The following is a 16,547-nucleotide window of genomic DNA, read 5'->3' as shown; positions in this document are numbered from 1 at the left end:
ATCATGTCAATGTGGATGCTATTTAGGAAATAAAAGTAAAGAAAATCTCAGAAGTATATGATTTATTGTTTCACTGAGGTGTTTATGTAAGAAATACAGGCACATAACATATTTATCATGGAGCATAATTAAACCATTTAGTATTACATGTATGATGTATGAATGAGGACAGAAACCCCTTACATGTAGGGTTAGCCTCATGGCTTGTATAGAAAAGCCATGGATTGTATGTATTCTGGAACAAGACAGACATGCAAATTGAAGAAATTACCAGACTTGTATATGGCAGTTAAAAAAAAAAAATCAAGATATTTAATAAATTGTTATGTATGTATGTGTTATTGGAATGTGCCAATGCATTGTATGTTGATAATTACAATCATTACAGTGTATTATCTTTCAAGATCTACATAACCTAACATTTAGAAGGTAAACTTCTGGCACACATTTTACTTAATACTTTGAGAACATTCATAGTTACAAAAAGTGTCTATACATTACATAGACTTAAATCAGAAAAGCATAATATTCAATGCAATTAAAATTGGTGCCATGGAAAAGGTCTTTCACATAACAAAAAATGCAAAATAGGAACATTTTACTGAATCTATAAAAGTCCCAAAATAAACCATACTTCAGATTAAACATGAACACAACATCTTTGGTGCCATGCATGCTTGGTACAAACAAGTACACAAATAAATGATCACATTTATGTAATGTGTATGTAACATCAGATGTCAATAACACCCTCTTACTGTACTGACAGATAAATAATACTAACGCATTGGTCAAAGAGATTGCAGAATGCGCTCTAAGTTGAACACATTACTGAGAGAAGAGTGTGAAAGACAGTGCAGTGCTCTGACAAATGAGTTGGATTCACAGCCTTGAGCACATGTTAGGAAATCATAAGACAGTCATGAGGCTAGCTTTCACTGTTTGGACCCAGTCATCAGTTCTGTTTGTTAATCTGCTAGCACTCTGGCACTAAGGGATATTGTTATTAAGTTTACTAGAGATATAAAACATAAATCTGTTTATTTTATTGTTTCAAGACACAAAGAACAGTAAAAGTTTGGTCCCTTGTTGTAGCCAAAATGTAATTTAAAAAGTCACTTTAGATTTTGAGTACACATACAATAAATATAAACATCACATTTGTTTAAAAAACTGGCCTAAAATATCATGTCTCTCACATGCAGTGTAACACTTGATGGATCATGCTTGCAAGATGCCGTAAGTTGCATATATTATTTATTCAAATCATTGCTTACATCACAGGTATTTTTGGACTCAAATGTTAGTACTAATAACATTAACCTATTTAGAATAATGCAAATTAAATTTCAATTTCTCCTGACATGTTAAGAATTTCGGTTTCCTTATTTTATTCCGACAAAATAAATATGAAATATTAAATTGGTTGAACTAGACATTCACTGAGCAAAACATAAAATAAAGTATTTAAAACAATTAGCATTTATGGCACAGAATATCGACGATACTGTTACTTAAGTCTATTAAAACATCCTAATTAAACTCTTCATTTAGATGAAAATATGTTGTATGTGACAAACCTAATTACATAATTGTCAGTAATGTTGATATTGTTACGGCTGCATCATTAATAACATTATATATTATAATATATTCATGCTAATACCTCTACCCATCTCATACCATTTCAGCACTAGAGCTCCACAGGCTTTAGAGTGTCGTGGACATTTTACTGGGAGGTGAGGGTGTTACTTTCCCTTTGTAAACAGGACACATGGACATTTAATCCAGTGTTAATCAAGTTAAAATGAGGTTACTACTGTTATAACCAAGATTTAGTCATTGTGCCTGTACTATAACTGTTCTCTAGTAACTGTACTATACCCCAAGTCCTCGAATTGTATGGCTGGTTTCGGAATGTTTATTCCAAATGTGAAGATTATAGCTGGCTGTTCCAGTCAGACCAAAATACAATCTTGTAAACAAAAACCTCTTCCAGAGAAGAGTGGTGATTGTCTGACATCTGAACAAGGACTAAACAATAAAACGTCCTCTTGAGTTGAGGCATCGAATCAGATTACAAAAACACTGATCTAACTCCTTCCCTGAGATAAGGCAGTGATTTCAGTGTACAGAATCGAGACAGTGTTAAATCAGTTTTGAACATTAGTATTGGCCTTCTACCACAGAAAATAAAAATAAAAATAGCTGCTTGTGAAAAAAATGTAAACAACAAAACATTGTGGTGTGCCTTGAGAAATATATAATATCAAATAATTTACCTATATTTGATCCCAGTCTAGGCCTGTCTGTTACCACTGTGACTTAATCCTTCAAGATCCCAACACATTCATGTGAAATTACAATGGGATGTGGACGTGTATTTGTAAAGAAGGCATCAAAATTAGCTTTAACACTGATCATGCTTTATGTGAAACAGCAGAAGTTCAAAGTGAGTTAGTGTATGCGGGTCACCTTCTCCAGAGTGGACCCCTACGAGCAGTGTGTCAGACTCAGTTTGATAGCACCTTCTCTGTGGAGTTTGTAGAGCAGCTTGAACTCATTGGGCAGTTGATGGGTCTCCTGCCACTTGGTGGTAAATTTGGTCCCTTTTTTGTCATAATAGTGATACGGCAAGTCCTTGCCTGAATTGGGGTCCCAGCCAAAAGGCCAGAAGCCATAGAGGTGGATCTCATCACACATGGCGGAGGCCAGAGTGTACATGAGGATTCCTGTGCTGAGTCGTTTGGGTGATAGTTTTTTTGTCTTCCAATATCTGTGAAGCAAACAGTTATTTGTTTATTTGAACAACCTAATCACAGGTTTGAATAATACAATAATACAACATCCAACTTATTTATAACAACTTACTTATTTACATCATGCATGATATTTCCTGGCCATGCCAATTCCACCTTCAGCTGACCCTTGTGCTCCACAAAAAAGTCCACCAGGGTCCTTGTTACAGTGGCTGAGGTATGAAGAAAGAAGGCTGGTATCCACAAAATGGCTCCTTCCAACTTCTTCAGGTTTAGGAAAAAGTTATTCCTGTCCTGAATGGTCAGCAGGTTGTTGTAGTACCGCTCCAGGATACTGGGGTTAAAGGTGGTCAGGTTTGTCTTTTTCCCCACATCTTTGGCATAGACCTCAGTTGGGGCAAAGTTACAGCGGAAAACAAAGTCTGCCTGGTCAATTTCTGGACCACAATGGCTATCCGTCAGGATACCGCTGTTCCCAACCACAGAACACACGCTGTAGTGCTTGTTGAGTATAGGGGATGTGTCTGGAAGCAGAGACTTGAAGTTGTTGCTTATGGAAAAGACATACTTGTGGCTGGAATAGTCAAAGTGCATCAGCTGGCCCACACGCACACTGTCCTTTGTTAGGCTGAAGTTGCTGGAAATGTCAATAAAGTTAAAGATGTCTTTCCTGAAAAAGAAATGATAACACCTGAGAACCAATTGCAATCAAGTTTTTACTAAAGAATATCAGTGCCACTTCAAATGCCACAAGCTGTGAGATGTGTGACAAACACATTACCTTTGCCGATAAAATGCAGTCCTGTTGAACTTCCACTTATATGGTTTACCCTGTAGTTCTTCATTTAGGGCAGTTGTCAATGGGATGAATGAAGGATCCAGAAAATTCATGGCAAACTGAGATCTAAAGGAAATAAAATGCCTTATTAATAAACATGTATGGTTGTGCCAAGGGCTTGTTGCCCTTTGCCTTTGCAAACAAAAGGTTATTTAAAGGCAAGGCAAGGCAAGTTTATTTGTAGAGCACATTTCATACACAAGGCAATTCAAAGTGCTTCACACAGCAGGAAAAATGCATTCAAATCACATAGAAATTACAGAAACAGAGATACAATAAAATTAACTAATTAAGAAAAAAATAAAATAAAAATCACCTAGCCACAAAGGGTAACGTGTTTTCGGAGTCCAACTCCCTTTTAAATCAGTCCAACTGATTGTATGTACTTTTACACATCCAACGTGTTTCGGAGTCCAACTCTTTTTTTAAATTTCTATTCTACATGAGATTTTCATGAGTTTCAGCTTTTCTTAAAAACAACAACAGCACAGGACTTTTCCCTTTCAAAATATATCCACAAGAGTGATGAAAGTCTTGTACCATTTCCATAGCATTTAACAAAATATATTATATTGAATGGGTAAAAGTTCCCAAATATACCCTTTAAACCGAAAGCTGGAAACGATATGCTAATGTTTAGTTTTAAATTCTAAATCGCTATGGAAACAGTCCTAAGTCATCATTCTGAAACTCATGGATAGGTGAATCAGGGACATTATCAGCACCTTGGACAGTTACATTCTTTTCATTGCCGATTCATTACCCTGGAGCAAAACAAGTCCGATTTCTTGCTTGAATGTGCACACTTGGCCACATTCCTGTTTTCTGTGCTCACGTTACATCACTACACATAGGCCGAAGTAGGCTATTCAAACTGATAAAACAACTCACCTAAATCCTGCATGAAACATAATCCTTGGTCCTCCCATGTAGTATTTAGAGGAGGTGAATAGGTTGTCTTTTCTTAGAGACACATAACTGATGAGGGACAAGATGAGCACTGCGACGCACAGAATAACCAATCCCAGGGCTTTGGCGATGCGGACCATCTTGGTGTTTTCATTCCCTGTGAACAGCTGGAGCAAAGCGTTGGTTTTCTGGGCCGCAAACGATGGGACTCCGCGCCACGCACAATTTAGCAATAACACACATCGGCTTAAACATATGCATGGACATAAACTAAGGCTAGCTTACACTCAGATTGTGTCCGATAAACAGACCCACTGACCACTACGGGAGGGAGCACCGTTCCAGCTTGCGCCTCCTATCGTCGTCATCTGCGTTATATTGAACAACCACCAGGGGGTAATAGTGGTCAGTTAGTGAATTCAATAAGACGGAGGAAATATAAAAACAAAGAACACTTATATTTAGAAAAGAAAATGCAATAACGTAGATTGGTTCCAGCCACTTAAATATAAAATTAAGAAAAAACTATTTTGAATTGTTCATGCGGCGCTTAACGAATGTAACATACAGGCTTCAGCCAGTAGCTAAAAGGGCCAATCTTGGACCATAGAGCAAGACGGACAGAATTAACATATGACATTATTGATAAGATAAGGTAACCTTTATTTGTCCCACAAGCAAAGCCTCTCCATCAGGGCTCCATGTACATTCATCCTTAATTATACAGTCTATGGTATTCATCGAAGTTTTACACGTAGAGCTTTGGGTTGCTCGTTGTTTCTGAAGTTGCGTGAAATGATCCCCGTCCACTCGATCGATGGTCCGTTTCAAAACAAGTCCAGCCCATGGGGTCCAGTCTTAGGACTTCTGACTACTATATGGAGCTATTCAAACATCTAAGCAGCCACTTTAGTTAGCAATGGGAGGACTAATGTATCGCACCCACAATGCATGCACTTTCTCATCACACGCCGCTCAGAGAATGAATCGGGGTCCTTATTCCATGAGTCATAATATTGCCAACTAGTTACTTAAATAATCATCGTTATAGATACTATATATGAAAAAGTATTTTAATGATATTGTATAAACAATACACATTTTACAGAATGCACAAAACATATATTTTTTTCCTGTTTTTACAAATTATGTACATTTTTTTTCAACATTTTTACATACTGATAATTACAACCATTCATAAGTATTCATATTACCATGCATTTACACTCCCTACTATACTATAGTATTACCATACTATGTGTCACATACAACATATAACAGTCATACAGCTATTCATACATTGCAACATTTTTTACTGTATCTCATAAACCTCATTTACCTTGTGCTTTCATTTGGAATGTGCCATGGTTGGACACAAACAAAAAGCATCTTAAAATAGATGTCTTGCATTTAAGCTGCCAAGATATTGCAATTTTGATATACATAACATAATAAAATCAGTCAACTTAAAAAAATACAGGCACTTGATGACATTCACATGCCACCTGTCATTTCCACAGCACAAATCGCAGACCTTCAAAACATGATTTTAAAACTTGCATTACAATTTAGGGTGAGACACACATAGCTACTAAATAACTGCCACAACATTATTTTCTGCATTTCAAAAAAGAAGTCGGAAAGAAGGCTCCTTCTCCATCACTTCCTGGAGAACCGCATGGACTGTCTTCGCCGCTGATCATATCCTCATAGGAGTCCTCACTAGAAAGAAATGCACAAAGGTAAGAATGTGTGTACCAAGGACGCTGATGACATGAACCTGTAAAATAACAAGGGATCCACTCATATCCAGTAGGGATACACCTAATGCGTGTGAGGTTCCAAATTAAAACCATTGCTTGCTAGCCCAATAGCCTCGGAGCACTGTAGCTGCGGGTTTATGGAAAGAACTGGTGTGGAGTTGATTTTTCTGGACACCTTAACATTCTGGAGCGGTTTATAGTTAATCAGACAAGTACTTATCCGTGTGATCACATGAACCACCGCGGTGTATTCAAAATACACCATTAGTTGGTGTGACAGGCAGTCTGCAAGTAACTGCAAGCTCAAAATATGTGTGCAACCTGCCCAATGTTGACTTTAAATTCTAGTACAGTCAAAGTGTGTAAAAAAAGTGTGCCTGCAGACTCCGCATTGTTTCACCTCACACATGCGGGCTGCTGACGGATCGAGGGAACGCTGGGGAGGAGCCAAAAGCAACCTGAGGCCAAGCCATTTTAATCTCCGGGTAAGAGACTTTGCCACAAGAAATAAGTGGTATTTGTGTGAATGTGTAATGCATGCTGCACAGTGCAAAATATTATCACAAATGTCCTTGGGGTAGACTATGAAACAGGAAATATAGCAATACTAGATCTTCCAAGTTTTAACAAAAACATTGCAGATGTTGTATAGAAATGTATTCTCACCTTTCGATTTCATCCCAGTTTCCCTCAGGAATAGTTGGCAGGATGGGAACCCTGAAGTGATTAGCCTGGAGACTTTGTGCAGTTCTCCTCGAAACAATCCATACCAATTTTCTATGGTCGGGCTTGACACACTCCTTTGAGCAGTATGCAGCCATGCAGCCAGCCACCAATTCTTTCCAGTGCAAAAGCAAGCTGTCACTTATCTATAGAAAAAAACATCATGGTGACAACAATACACTTGAAATGAAACAGGCCTTTATCAACAAGATTTATGTTTTAACAGAGAACTTATGTATTGCTTGTATGCATTTTATAAACCATTTAAATTATAATATATATATATATATATATATATATATATATATATATATATATATATATATATATATATATATATATATATATATATATATATATATATATATATATATATATATATATATATATATATATATATATATATATATATATATATATATATATATATATATATATATATATGCAGTAGGAATTGTGCATCATACCTTGAGATTCCTTTGTAACTGCTGCACAATCTTCAACAAGGATATGGATTTATGCGTTTCGATCTCATGGGCAATAAGGGCAAGTGCCAGCACAGATGGCTGTAAAAGTGAAGGAATAAATAAAGGATCAGAAATGATAAGATTTGCAACTGAACTAAGGATCAACTCAGTGCCTACTTTTGCTTTTGAGAAAACCAGTCGACATAAACAGGCTTTCAGTTGGGCTTCCAGTCTCAGAATACTTGGTATCTCCTCCCTTAAATAAGAAGCAATCTTATCATGAATGATTTCAACTGTATATTTATGATGCAAATGTGAAATTCTGACACTTACCTTGGGTACATCATGGACACAAAGGCTTTATAATAAAGGTGTAGAAATGTTAAGGCTGTCACAGCTTTGGGCTCCACATGCAACTTGTCAGAGATGATCTTCTCCATACGACCAAGATCTGACACAGTAAACTTGCTTTGGCTGATACGGATGATTTCATGAGTAGGTGAAATATTGCCCTCTTCCTCTACCATTTTAGCTGCAATGTGCAAACAGCAAACTCCAATGCAGGGCAAGTGTTTGGGCTGCACCTATCATATTAACACATTAGTGACACATTACTTGACATCACAAGACACAAGAACTGACAACTGGCAATCAGAACGAATATGCTGCCATTCTTCAAAAGTCCTACCTTCATGATAGTAAGGAATCTGTCCAACAAACTAACAGACTGAACAAATGTCTGTGTGCTATAGCCAAAGAAATTGATCAGGCTCCAAAGATCTTCCACTCTGGTATCTCTGGACTTTGCTGACACACCTTTATGATCCTGAAATTGCAACAGTAACAATTTAAAATTCCAAAGCCAACTACAGAATAGCATAGGTAAATTGCAATAAATGCATTGGCAAAATTGAGAGGCAGCCTCATGCCAAAGTGGGTCCTTGGGTACCTCTGTGGAAGCTGACTCCATCAGCTTGAGGCCAGATTCCCTCGGAAGAAAGTTGGTCTCTTTGGCACAACATATCTTCAGCTCTTTCAAGAGCGAAGTATCGATGCACTGGAGATCCTTCATTCTACAGAACATAATGTTTAGTGTTAATATCTACACAGAATAACAAAATATAGGTAAGCAGTAGCTGAATAAACCTATCTAGGTTAAACCAGTGTCAGAAACCACACCCCCTCGTACGAAGGGGTGTGGTCTCTGAAAACTACTTCTTAATCTATCCCAAAAAGGATACGTTTGAACAGCATATTGGCACAATAGTGAGCATATAATATGTGAACAATAAAACATGTATACATCAACTATCACTGATATGGTCTCTTAAACGGTACAACACAAATAAACAAGTAGAAGCAAATGTAGGTCATTCTGTAAGCGCCTGGAAAATAACAAAAGCAAAATCTGTTTCTGCGTTTAAAATTAGTTAAACGCAAGGCGTAACGGGCATTTTACGACATAATCCATCCGGAGATAACATTACTTAGTTATTAACCCAACACATTTTGAATTCACTGTCGCTTGTCGCTTGAGCTTACTCGGTTTTCTCTTGGCCTCAGCTTTTCACTCAGATAAATCGATCGTCGCCTTACCTTGGCCAAAGGCTGGTTGTAGATTGATGCTGTAAGAAAGATTACAGCTTTATGCACTTCATACATGTCGAAGATCCATTTTATCTCTCGGGCAAAACGCTTTGGATACGAATTTTCAAACGACCGATTCTCTTCTACTGAAATACGCCCCGCCTACTGTTCTACACAAACAAACGGATATATCGTAAAACTACTTTTCCCATCATGCACCATTTGTGACGTGCGTACGTTGTCGTTAAGCGTTTTTAAAAATAGAAAAGGGCGGCAAACTTAAATTTTTTCAGACAAAATATGTTATCTTAGATACCTTAAAATAACGTTGAATTACATGGATATATGTAACCAATGGAACGTTAGCAAATTTGAGCTTGCCAAGATTCACGATCAATTTGGATGCCGTTGTCATGGTAATCAACCTCAGTAGCTGTTAGCTACATTAGCCACTTCTGTAGCTAACTGTTATGTCTATGAATCTAACGTAGCGCTAACGTTGGTTGTTTAAAAGTCCATAATTTGCGTTAGCCGACCATACGACACATAGTTAGCTGTTAGTTCACTGAAGTATATTGTCAAATTAAACCACGCTTTTTATACTCTCGTGGAAAGGAAAGGAGGCTTGGCGCGGTCCCAATCGCCTGAAACGGCAACTTGTGGTAAGAAAGCAAAGTATATAACGTTCAATTACGTTAGCTTAACATTTGTTAACAAAACACACATGTAACGTTTTTATTGTTAGAAAAACCGTGATGATAAGATGATTCTGCAAGTCACAAAAGCTCTCAACCCAGTTTGAGTTTAGTGTGTTTGTTTGCGGGCGCGTGCTGTATATTCAGTAACAACCTGCACTTTTAGGTCAACATAATGATGCTGACTGTTTGGAGGAGGATAGGTGCACAGATGAATCTCAAAGTCTGTAAGAGATGCTGGAAAATGCCACCGAATGCTGCCCATAGTAAGTGCTTCTTTAACGTTTAACCTTTTTAAGAGAAGAAATATATGGCATATCCAGTTACTCAATGCGCACTACCATGGTTGTAGGCAACTCCACCAGAAAACTATAACAACAGAACATCTGAAACACAGCCTGGACTTTCTTTGCCAACAATGCCTCAAGAGCATTAACGTTTGAAAATTAAATGGCTGAATGTATTCAGCACATGGAAATCTTAGATATGAATGAGGTTAGTGTTTTGATGAACGTTTCTGTCTAATTATTAAATAATATATATATATAACATGAATTCACTGTGTTGGCTAATGTGCACATGAAGACATCTGGACAAGATCCACTTGTGGATATGCTTATAAAGATCCAGAAAGTCCAAATGAACAAAAATCTATCGGATCTTAGGTGAATTATTCATTAATTTATTTATTGTTATTTTATATTCAAACACAGCTAAATGTGTTGTATATCTGATTTGTAGATTGAAGGACTCAAAAGAACATGTTGAAGAAATGGAAAAGATGTTGCACCTTCTGGAGGAAGTCCAAATTACAAAAATGTATGGTGACCAAAGGCTTCAAAGGGCTGAAGAAGAAGCTCTTATACTTAACAGGAAAATAAGATCACTGGAAAAGATGTTACAGGAGAACCAAACAGAGTTTTCTCCCGAGGAACACTGCAGGCACAACAGAAATGAAAAGACCAATGATGAGACTGAGAGACTCCATCCATCTGTTCAAAATAAGGGATCCAAAGAAGAACAAATTACAAATAAATTGGTTTGAAAACAATCTAAACTCTGATTAACCTCTATAAACTACACTATATCATATTGTTTGTAAGATATTCCCCTTTCATCTTTCTTACAGCATAGACATCTATATAATCCAGAGTGCATGGAGGATGTGAATAAGGAAGAAAGGTAATGACCACATTTTATATTTTGTTTAGTTATTTTAGTTGTTTGTTTGTTTGTTCGCTTTTTGGCGTGACTGCATGTTAATGAAAATACATGACATACATGCTGTAAACCCGCCGGATTGTAGCCAGGGGCTTTTGATTTGTAAACCTTTCTTTTATATGTAAATAAATGAACAATTGAATGATGCTCTTAACTGTGTAAACAGTGTGCTGACCCTGATGGATTGTACCGACCAGGAGATGGCGGTGTTGTCTGACAAACTAAGCTCCTCTACAAGCAGCAGCGTCAGTTTAATTAAGCTGGAGCTTTTGAAGTAAGTTACACACATTTACACAAACACAGAACGTTTCAGTTTTATGTACACAGATTTGTGACACGTGAATATGTACATTTCAAGGAAAATTGTAGAAAAACAATTACTACATGATGCTCAAGTCATTGAACTCAAGAAAACTCTGTCAAGCCTTGATAAGAAGGTACGGTAATATTGACATTTTGCTTGTAGCAAGTGACAACTTTGTTATCTATAACTGTGTGTTATCTAATTTTAGTTTAATTTTCTGGAGGAACACCATACCTGTGTTCAGACTAAGCTTTTGAATGGTCAGGAGGAAAAGGCTAAATTAATTGGACAGACACACACACACCTGCCAGAGGACATCTTAAAGCAAAGGAAGGTATTTCATGCATTGAACATAAAAATCATAAAAATGTGCACGTTAAAGATGATTTTTTTTTGTTTATTTTAAACCTCATGTTTAGAAAAAAAGGACTGGGTTCAAGGAGAATTAAATAGCTCGTTTCATTGTCACTCTTGTCAGATGTGGTGTGAGCATCAACAGTGTGGGCACCCACAGGACAATGTCCTACAAGAACAACTTGCAGTGGCAATGGAGCAGCTTCATAGAGCTGAGGAGGAGAAGACCTGTTTTCATGCTTTGTTAGAACAGAGAACTCAGGAAAGAACTCAAGAACTCTGGGGAAAGAAAAAGGTGGAACTGAAGCTCAAGCAGCCAGAATCTGAGCAGGTAACGTCCTGAATAGCTTGGCACAGACTCTGGAAACTGATGCACTTTTTCCCTCATTCAATTTCCCCTACAAATGGCAAAATAGGAAAGGAGTAACTAATCAGTGAACATGGCACTATCAAGGCTACAAAAACACACAAATATATATGTTATTGCCTTGGGTCTCCTTAAGAATATATAGACAAAGTTTCAATTTACCTGGATATATTTAACAGAATTGATGGCAGAAGTGAGCAAACTCACTGAGGGCCTCTTGCTGCAGAACTATTTCTTGTAACCCCAACATTTTGGGTTGTATTTTGGCAAAAACAGTTTCTGATTAATCATTTATCTTTTGGGATTTTGGTTTACCATTATTAAATTATTGATTAATAAATAAATCCGATGTTTTTTTCAACACAATGAGTCATTAGCACATTGGCTATAACTTGGTGCTTGTTTGTGGAATCTTGGCGTGTTCATTTGTGTTGGTTAAGGTTAAAGAGCTGTTATGTGGATGTTATATTCCAAAAAAGACTTGACTCCAATGACATGTTAAAAGCAGTGTACTCCTCTGAGGGTGAACCTAATATTATGCAATCTGTGAGCTGTACTTCAGTCTCTCTTATACTGTTTATTTTATTGTTTCTCACAGCACATGGCCTCAAAGATAGAGGCCACACACCAGTGCCAGAAGCTTCATACTGATATAGAGGCTCTAAAAATGCTGCAAGACAACGAAAGAACAAATGAAACTCTGAGGGGCCAGCTCAAACACAAAATTCAACAGACAGAAGAGTACAGTTGCATCTCTCAAAACCTCCACAAGGAAATCCATCACCTCGGTGACCAGCTAAACCACCTCAAAATGGACATTCTGCACCTCAGGGTGAGTACATTTAAAAAAAAAACAGAAATAATTCCTTAACAGACATAAGCAAGGCAAATGTCATTGATTACAATGCTCTTTTTAGCTCTACTGTTGTGTTTGACAAAAAAATCACACTCACTCTCTTACTTCAAAACCCAAACTTTCTAACTGTGTTACTTTTATTACATTTCTTAGGCCGAAGTAGACCATTACAAGTTAGACTTGGCTGCTGTTGAACGTGATAAGCGCAAACTACAGGCCTCTGAGGCTAAGCACAGTCGCCGTGTCCAAGAGGAGATTCTGGCAAAACATCAGCTCAGTATCAAGCTAGAGAAGCAAGACATGCAGTTACGCAGCCTTACTGGTGAGTCACCTATATATCATCTTATCTAAATCTTCTCTTTTGAATCATCTCCATGTTGTGTTACAACAACAAATATCAATGTTAGATGTGTTTGCTTTGTCGACCCAGAACTACTTGTGTTGTATGTTTTGGCCTGTAGATTAACATGTGCTCGTGTCTGTGGAAATAATGCTTCTGTTTATCTGGGCACACTTTCAGAGGAACATAAGGAGCTGCAACTGCTTTACAGCTGTATGAACAAGGAGAAGGAGGGTGTGGTCCTGCAGCTCCAGAGCCATCTGAAAAATGTCCAGACAGAACTGGACCAGGCCAAGAGCGCTTTGAGAACACTTGAACAGAAAGACAACCATGGTAGATAAATTGTGTAATATTTAAAACTTAAGTTAGATGCATCTTCTTTGGTTCTTTGTTGTACAAGCAGCTACAACGATAACAATGAATTACTTCTTGGGTATACTTTTTAACCAGCACCATATGCTGGAATGTAACCCTATAGATTTCCAAGATGAAAGAGTAGAATTTTGTAAGACAACATTTGTCTCTTGAGAATGACATGTTAATTTATCTCTCTAATACTATATTCTTCATTATGTTCATTACTGGTCCTTTATTGCAGGCCTACAAGTGGCCCAGAGCATGCAGAAAGAAATCACTGCTGGAAGACGACAGATTTACTCTCTGCAAAGTAAGACAAAGGAGAAACTTTGTCAGGTAACAGTAGTTACAAATAGAATTTTTGTCCAAAAGAAGTCCACCAATACTATTGTAACAGACTTAGACAACATCTTTGTGTTGAGCTCCAGGACATGCTGTAATACTAAACACAAAACCTTCAATTTAAAGGTTGTTTGTTTTACAATTATTATTATTATTATTATTATTGCTGTTGTTGTTGTTTATTTTCATAACAGTTTTGTAAGAGGGAACTCCCCAGAAGCTACCTCAGTTTATGCAACTTGGCCCTAGAAACAATCATAAAATAAAATTCATTCATTACATTTTCAAGGTCTTAGTAGTTGTACCCATTTTAGATATTTCAGTAATGGCTTATTTAGATACTACACATCATGGAGACATTGCAAAGAAAATCTCTGGGCCTTTACATGTTATATTAAAACTTGTACATTTCAGTTTATGAGTTGACAGAGCTTAACCCATACGTGACGTACTGTACTATCTCCTACAAACACAACTTCAACTTGCAAACTATTACATTTGTGCAGTTTGCTATTGCATTGTTCATTCAATTTTGTGGTACATTTGGGACTGTGGGATTTTAAACATCATCCTCTTTTCTGCCAAAATCACAGGAAGAAAGTCCCTCCTCAGATAATGGGTCTCTACTATTCAAAGATAAATATGGAGTAAAGAAGCACCGACCACACACTGCCACTGCTGCCAACAGGGTCTGTAGGAGATCGGCTCCAAAGAGGGTTCAAAGTAATTCATTGTATGTCCACTATTCCCACACACTGAAAGAATTTGTTTTTGTTCAGACTTTAGCTGAGATCTCTTGTGAAAGTCATGTCATTCAAACAATAAAATAAGCAAGTACTAGAAGTAGTACTAGAACTACAAAGTGTAACCTCTGGAAGTGTAACTGAAATTCAGCCACGCTAAAATATAGGAAAAATTGCCAATTTGACAACAAGATCGAGGAATACCAAAAGCAACAGCAAGAATCGCACAGAAATATCTACAATAAGAACCCTTAATGACGAAAATCGGACAAGATATACAACCCGTGAAAATGTTTTTCTAAATAATAAAGATCTACAAGTCAATAAGCTCAATAAGTCATTTTGTGGGGAGGGATAGATGTTTGTACAGTACCGTAGTTCTGAAAAGCAGTTATTTGATAGGGACAGTTACAACAGAGATAGATGAACATATAGTAATCAGATGCAGGTTTCAGTGTTTATAGCCATGGCCAGTCCCTTGGAGGGCTTTTAACAATTACATGTGCATTACTGTTTATTGACACACAGGGCCGCTAATAGCCATTTGGGTGCCCTAAGCAGAAATGCTCAGTGGTGCCCCTATACCCACAATCCACTTTGAAGGTGTACAAAATACACACGGGTTTGATTTTTCTAATACAACCTTAAGGTGACTATTTCTGAAGTTATTATTATTTTTATCACATTTTTATGTAAATAATGTCTGTAATACAACCTTATAAATAAATAATGATTATTCCGAAATAGTCATCTTATTACACTTTTATGTAAATATTGCATAAATTCCAATCCTAAATGCGATCTGGGGGCTCTCAAACAAGACGTTTTCAACAAACAATTGTCTGTATTCGGGCGCATTTTAGATATAATATTATTAGCAACTCATTACTCATTACATTTATTATAATGCCCTATGCACTGCGGGTTATGTGCGTAATGGAAGCACTGTTGACACAAAATATTGTTTTATAAGATAAGATAAGATATCCTTTATTGTCCCACATGGGGAAATTTCATTGGTGCAACGTAGGTAGATACAGAGTATCTACCTGTTATGTACCAGTAAATTTAGTTTGTGCTTTTTGTATTTACTTTGTTGCAGGTCCACTGACAAAACTGAAGTGCTAGGTGGCATCCAGCTGAGAAACAAAAACAGTAGGTGAGCGAGAGAATAAGTGCTTAAGTAGAGCATTTTATTTTAAATCTCCTTCACATATTAAGTCTTTGTGTGTATTGTTTGTTTGAGATATTTGTGATATATTTTAGTAAATGTAATCTAGTGTTATTATTAGACATAAACTACTAAGTGGCTAGAAGCTTGGTTACACTGAGGCCATCTGTCGTTTCCTAAATAGTTGCTTTGCTTACAATCTTTTCATTGCATGAAAAGTCACTGCTGTAATAGTTTATTATCTGTACATAAAATGTGTACAGTGAATCACATCATCTGAAGACCCCTAAGCTGAAGGAAAAAGTACACTACAATTTATTCAGTTATGGTAAGTTTTATTCTTATTCACGTCCCAATTTCCTGTCCATGTCTTTTAGTGACCTGAACTTTTCATTTATTTTAGAGCCTCTCATGTCAACTCCTCCAGCGTCTATGTCCAGTCCACAGCTGCTCGGTCGCAGGTCACCTGTCCACACGCTGCTCACCTCTGACCCACAGTAGAATTCATATCATGTGACATGTAAACTAAGACTATTACATTTAATTTAGTTCATGTTTTTTTTCACATTTCACACAATATTGCTCACAGATTTTTTTAATAAAACTTAGATAATGACCTTGTATTTTGTCAAAGTTATTTCATTAGACACTTTATTTTTCTCATTGTTTTCTTCCTTACATTTAAACAGATTTGTTGCATTTTGTGGATCGTTGTTGTTTAGGGACTTTTCCGGGCACAAAACTGACAGAA

The 16,547-nt window shown here is 37.0% G+C and overlaps 3 protein-coding genes across 5 annotated transcripts; 1 reads left to right on the top strand and 2 right to left on the bottom strand.

The window, feature by feature from the left end:
- Positions 1 to 47: 47 nt before the first annotated feature.
- On the bottom strand, positions 48 to 4,877 carry LOC140347509 (alpha-N-acetylneuraminate alpha-2,8-sialyltransferase ST8SIA3-like). The gene is made up of 4 exons (XM_072433977.1): positions 4,489 to 4,877; positions 3,541 to 3,663; positions 2,872 to 3,429; positions 48 to 2,776 (listed from the first exon to the last, which is right to left on the bottom strand). Exons 1-4 carry the CDS (start codon positions 4,644 to 4,646, stop codon positions 2,494 to 2,496), a joined length of 1,122 nt encoding a protein of 373 aa, XP_072290078.1. The 5' UTR covers positions 4,647 to 4,877; the 3' UTR covers positions 48 to 2,493.
- A 686-nt stretch (positions 4,878 to 5,563) lies between these two features.
- ccng2 (cyclin G2) lies at positions 5,564 to 9,229 on the bottom strand. Of its 3 annotated transcripts, XM_072433976.1 has the most exons (8): positions 9,056 to 9,228; positions 8,409 to 8,532; positions 8,148 to 8,285; positions 7,793 to 8,043; positions 7,637 to 7,715; positions 7,460 to 7,558; positions 6,936 to 7,138; positions 5,564 to 6,228 (listed from the first exon to the last, which is right to left on the bottom strand). In XM_072433976.1, the coding sequence occupies exons 2-8, from the start codon at positions 8,529 to 8,531 to the stop codon at positions 6,117 to 6,119; spliced, it is 1,005 nt and encodes a 334-aa protein (XP_072290077.1). In that variant the 5' UTR covers position 8,532; positions 9,056 to 9,228; the 3' UTR covers positions 5,564 to 6,116. The 3 variants fall into 3 exon arrangements, with proteins under 3 accessions (XP_072290077.1, XP_072290076.1, XP_072290075.1); XM_072433975.1 differs by having other exon boundaries at positions 7,460 to 7,715; positions 9,056 to 9,229; XM_072433974.1 differs by having other exon boundaries at positions 8,148 to 8,532.
- A 949-nt stretch (positions 9,230 to 10,178) lies between these two features.
- Positions 10,179 to 16,297, top strand: LOC140347452 (uncharacterized). The gene is made up of 16 exons (XM_072433888.1): positions 10,179 to 10,236; positions 10,327 to 10,406; positions 10,483 to 10,780; positions 10,871 to 10,923; positions 11,129 to 11,236; positions 11,321 to 11,399; positions 11,475 to 11,600; positions 11,694 to 11,951; positions 12,586 to 12,819; positions 12,997 to 13,165; positions 13,364 to 13,516; positions 13,782 to 13,876; positions 14,476 to 14,615; positions 15,728 to 15,784; positions 16,060 to 16,124; positions 16,200 to 16,297. Exons 1-16 carry the CDS (start codon positions 10,192 to 10,194, stop codon positions 16,295 to 16,297), a joined length of 2,058 nt encoding a protein of 685 aa, XP_072289989.1. The 5' UTR covers positions 10,179 to 10,191.
- Positions 16,298 to 16,547: the final 250 nt, after the last annotated feature.

The sequence above is a fragment of the Eucyclogobius newberryi genome, unplaced genomic scaffold (assembly GCF_026437365.1).
Source record: "Eucyclogobius newberryi isolate DKJ021-1_F unplaced genomic scaffold, fEucNew1.0.hap1 SCAF_6, whole genome shotgun sequence".
NCBI lineage: Eukaryota > Metazoa > Chordata > Actinopteri > Gobiiformes > Gobiidae > Eucyclogobius > Eucyclogobius newberryi.
The sequence above is the reverse complement of the archived record's forward strand: the minus strand, read 5'-3'. Positions and strand labels throughout refer to the sequence as shown.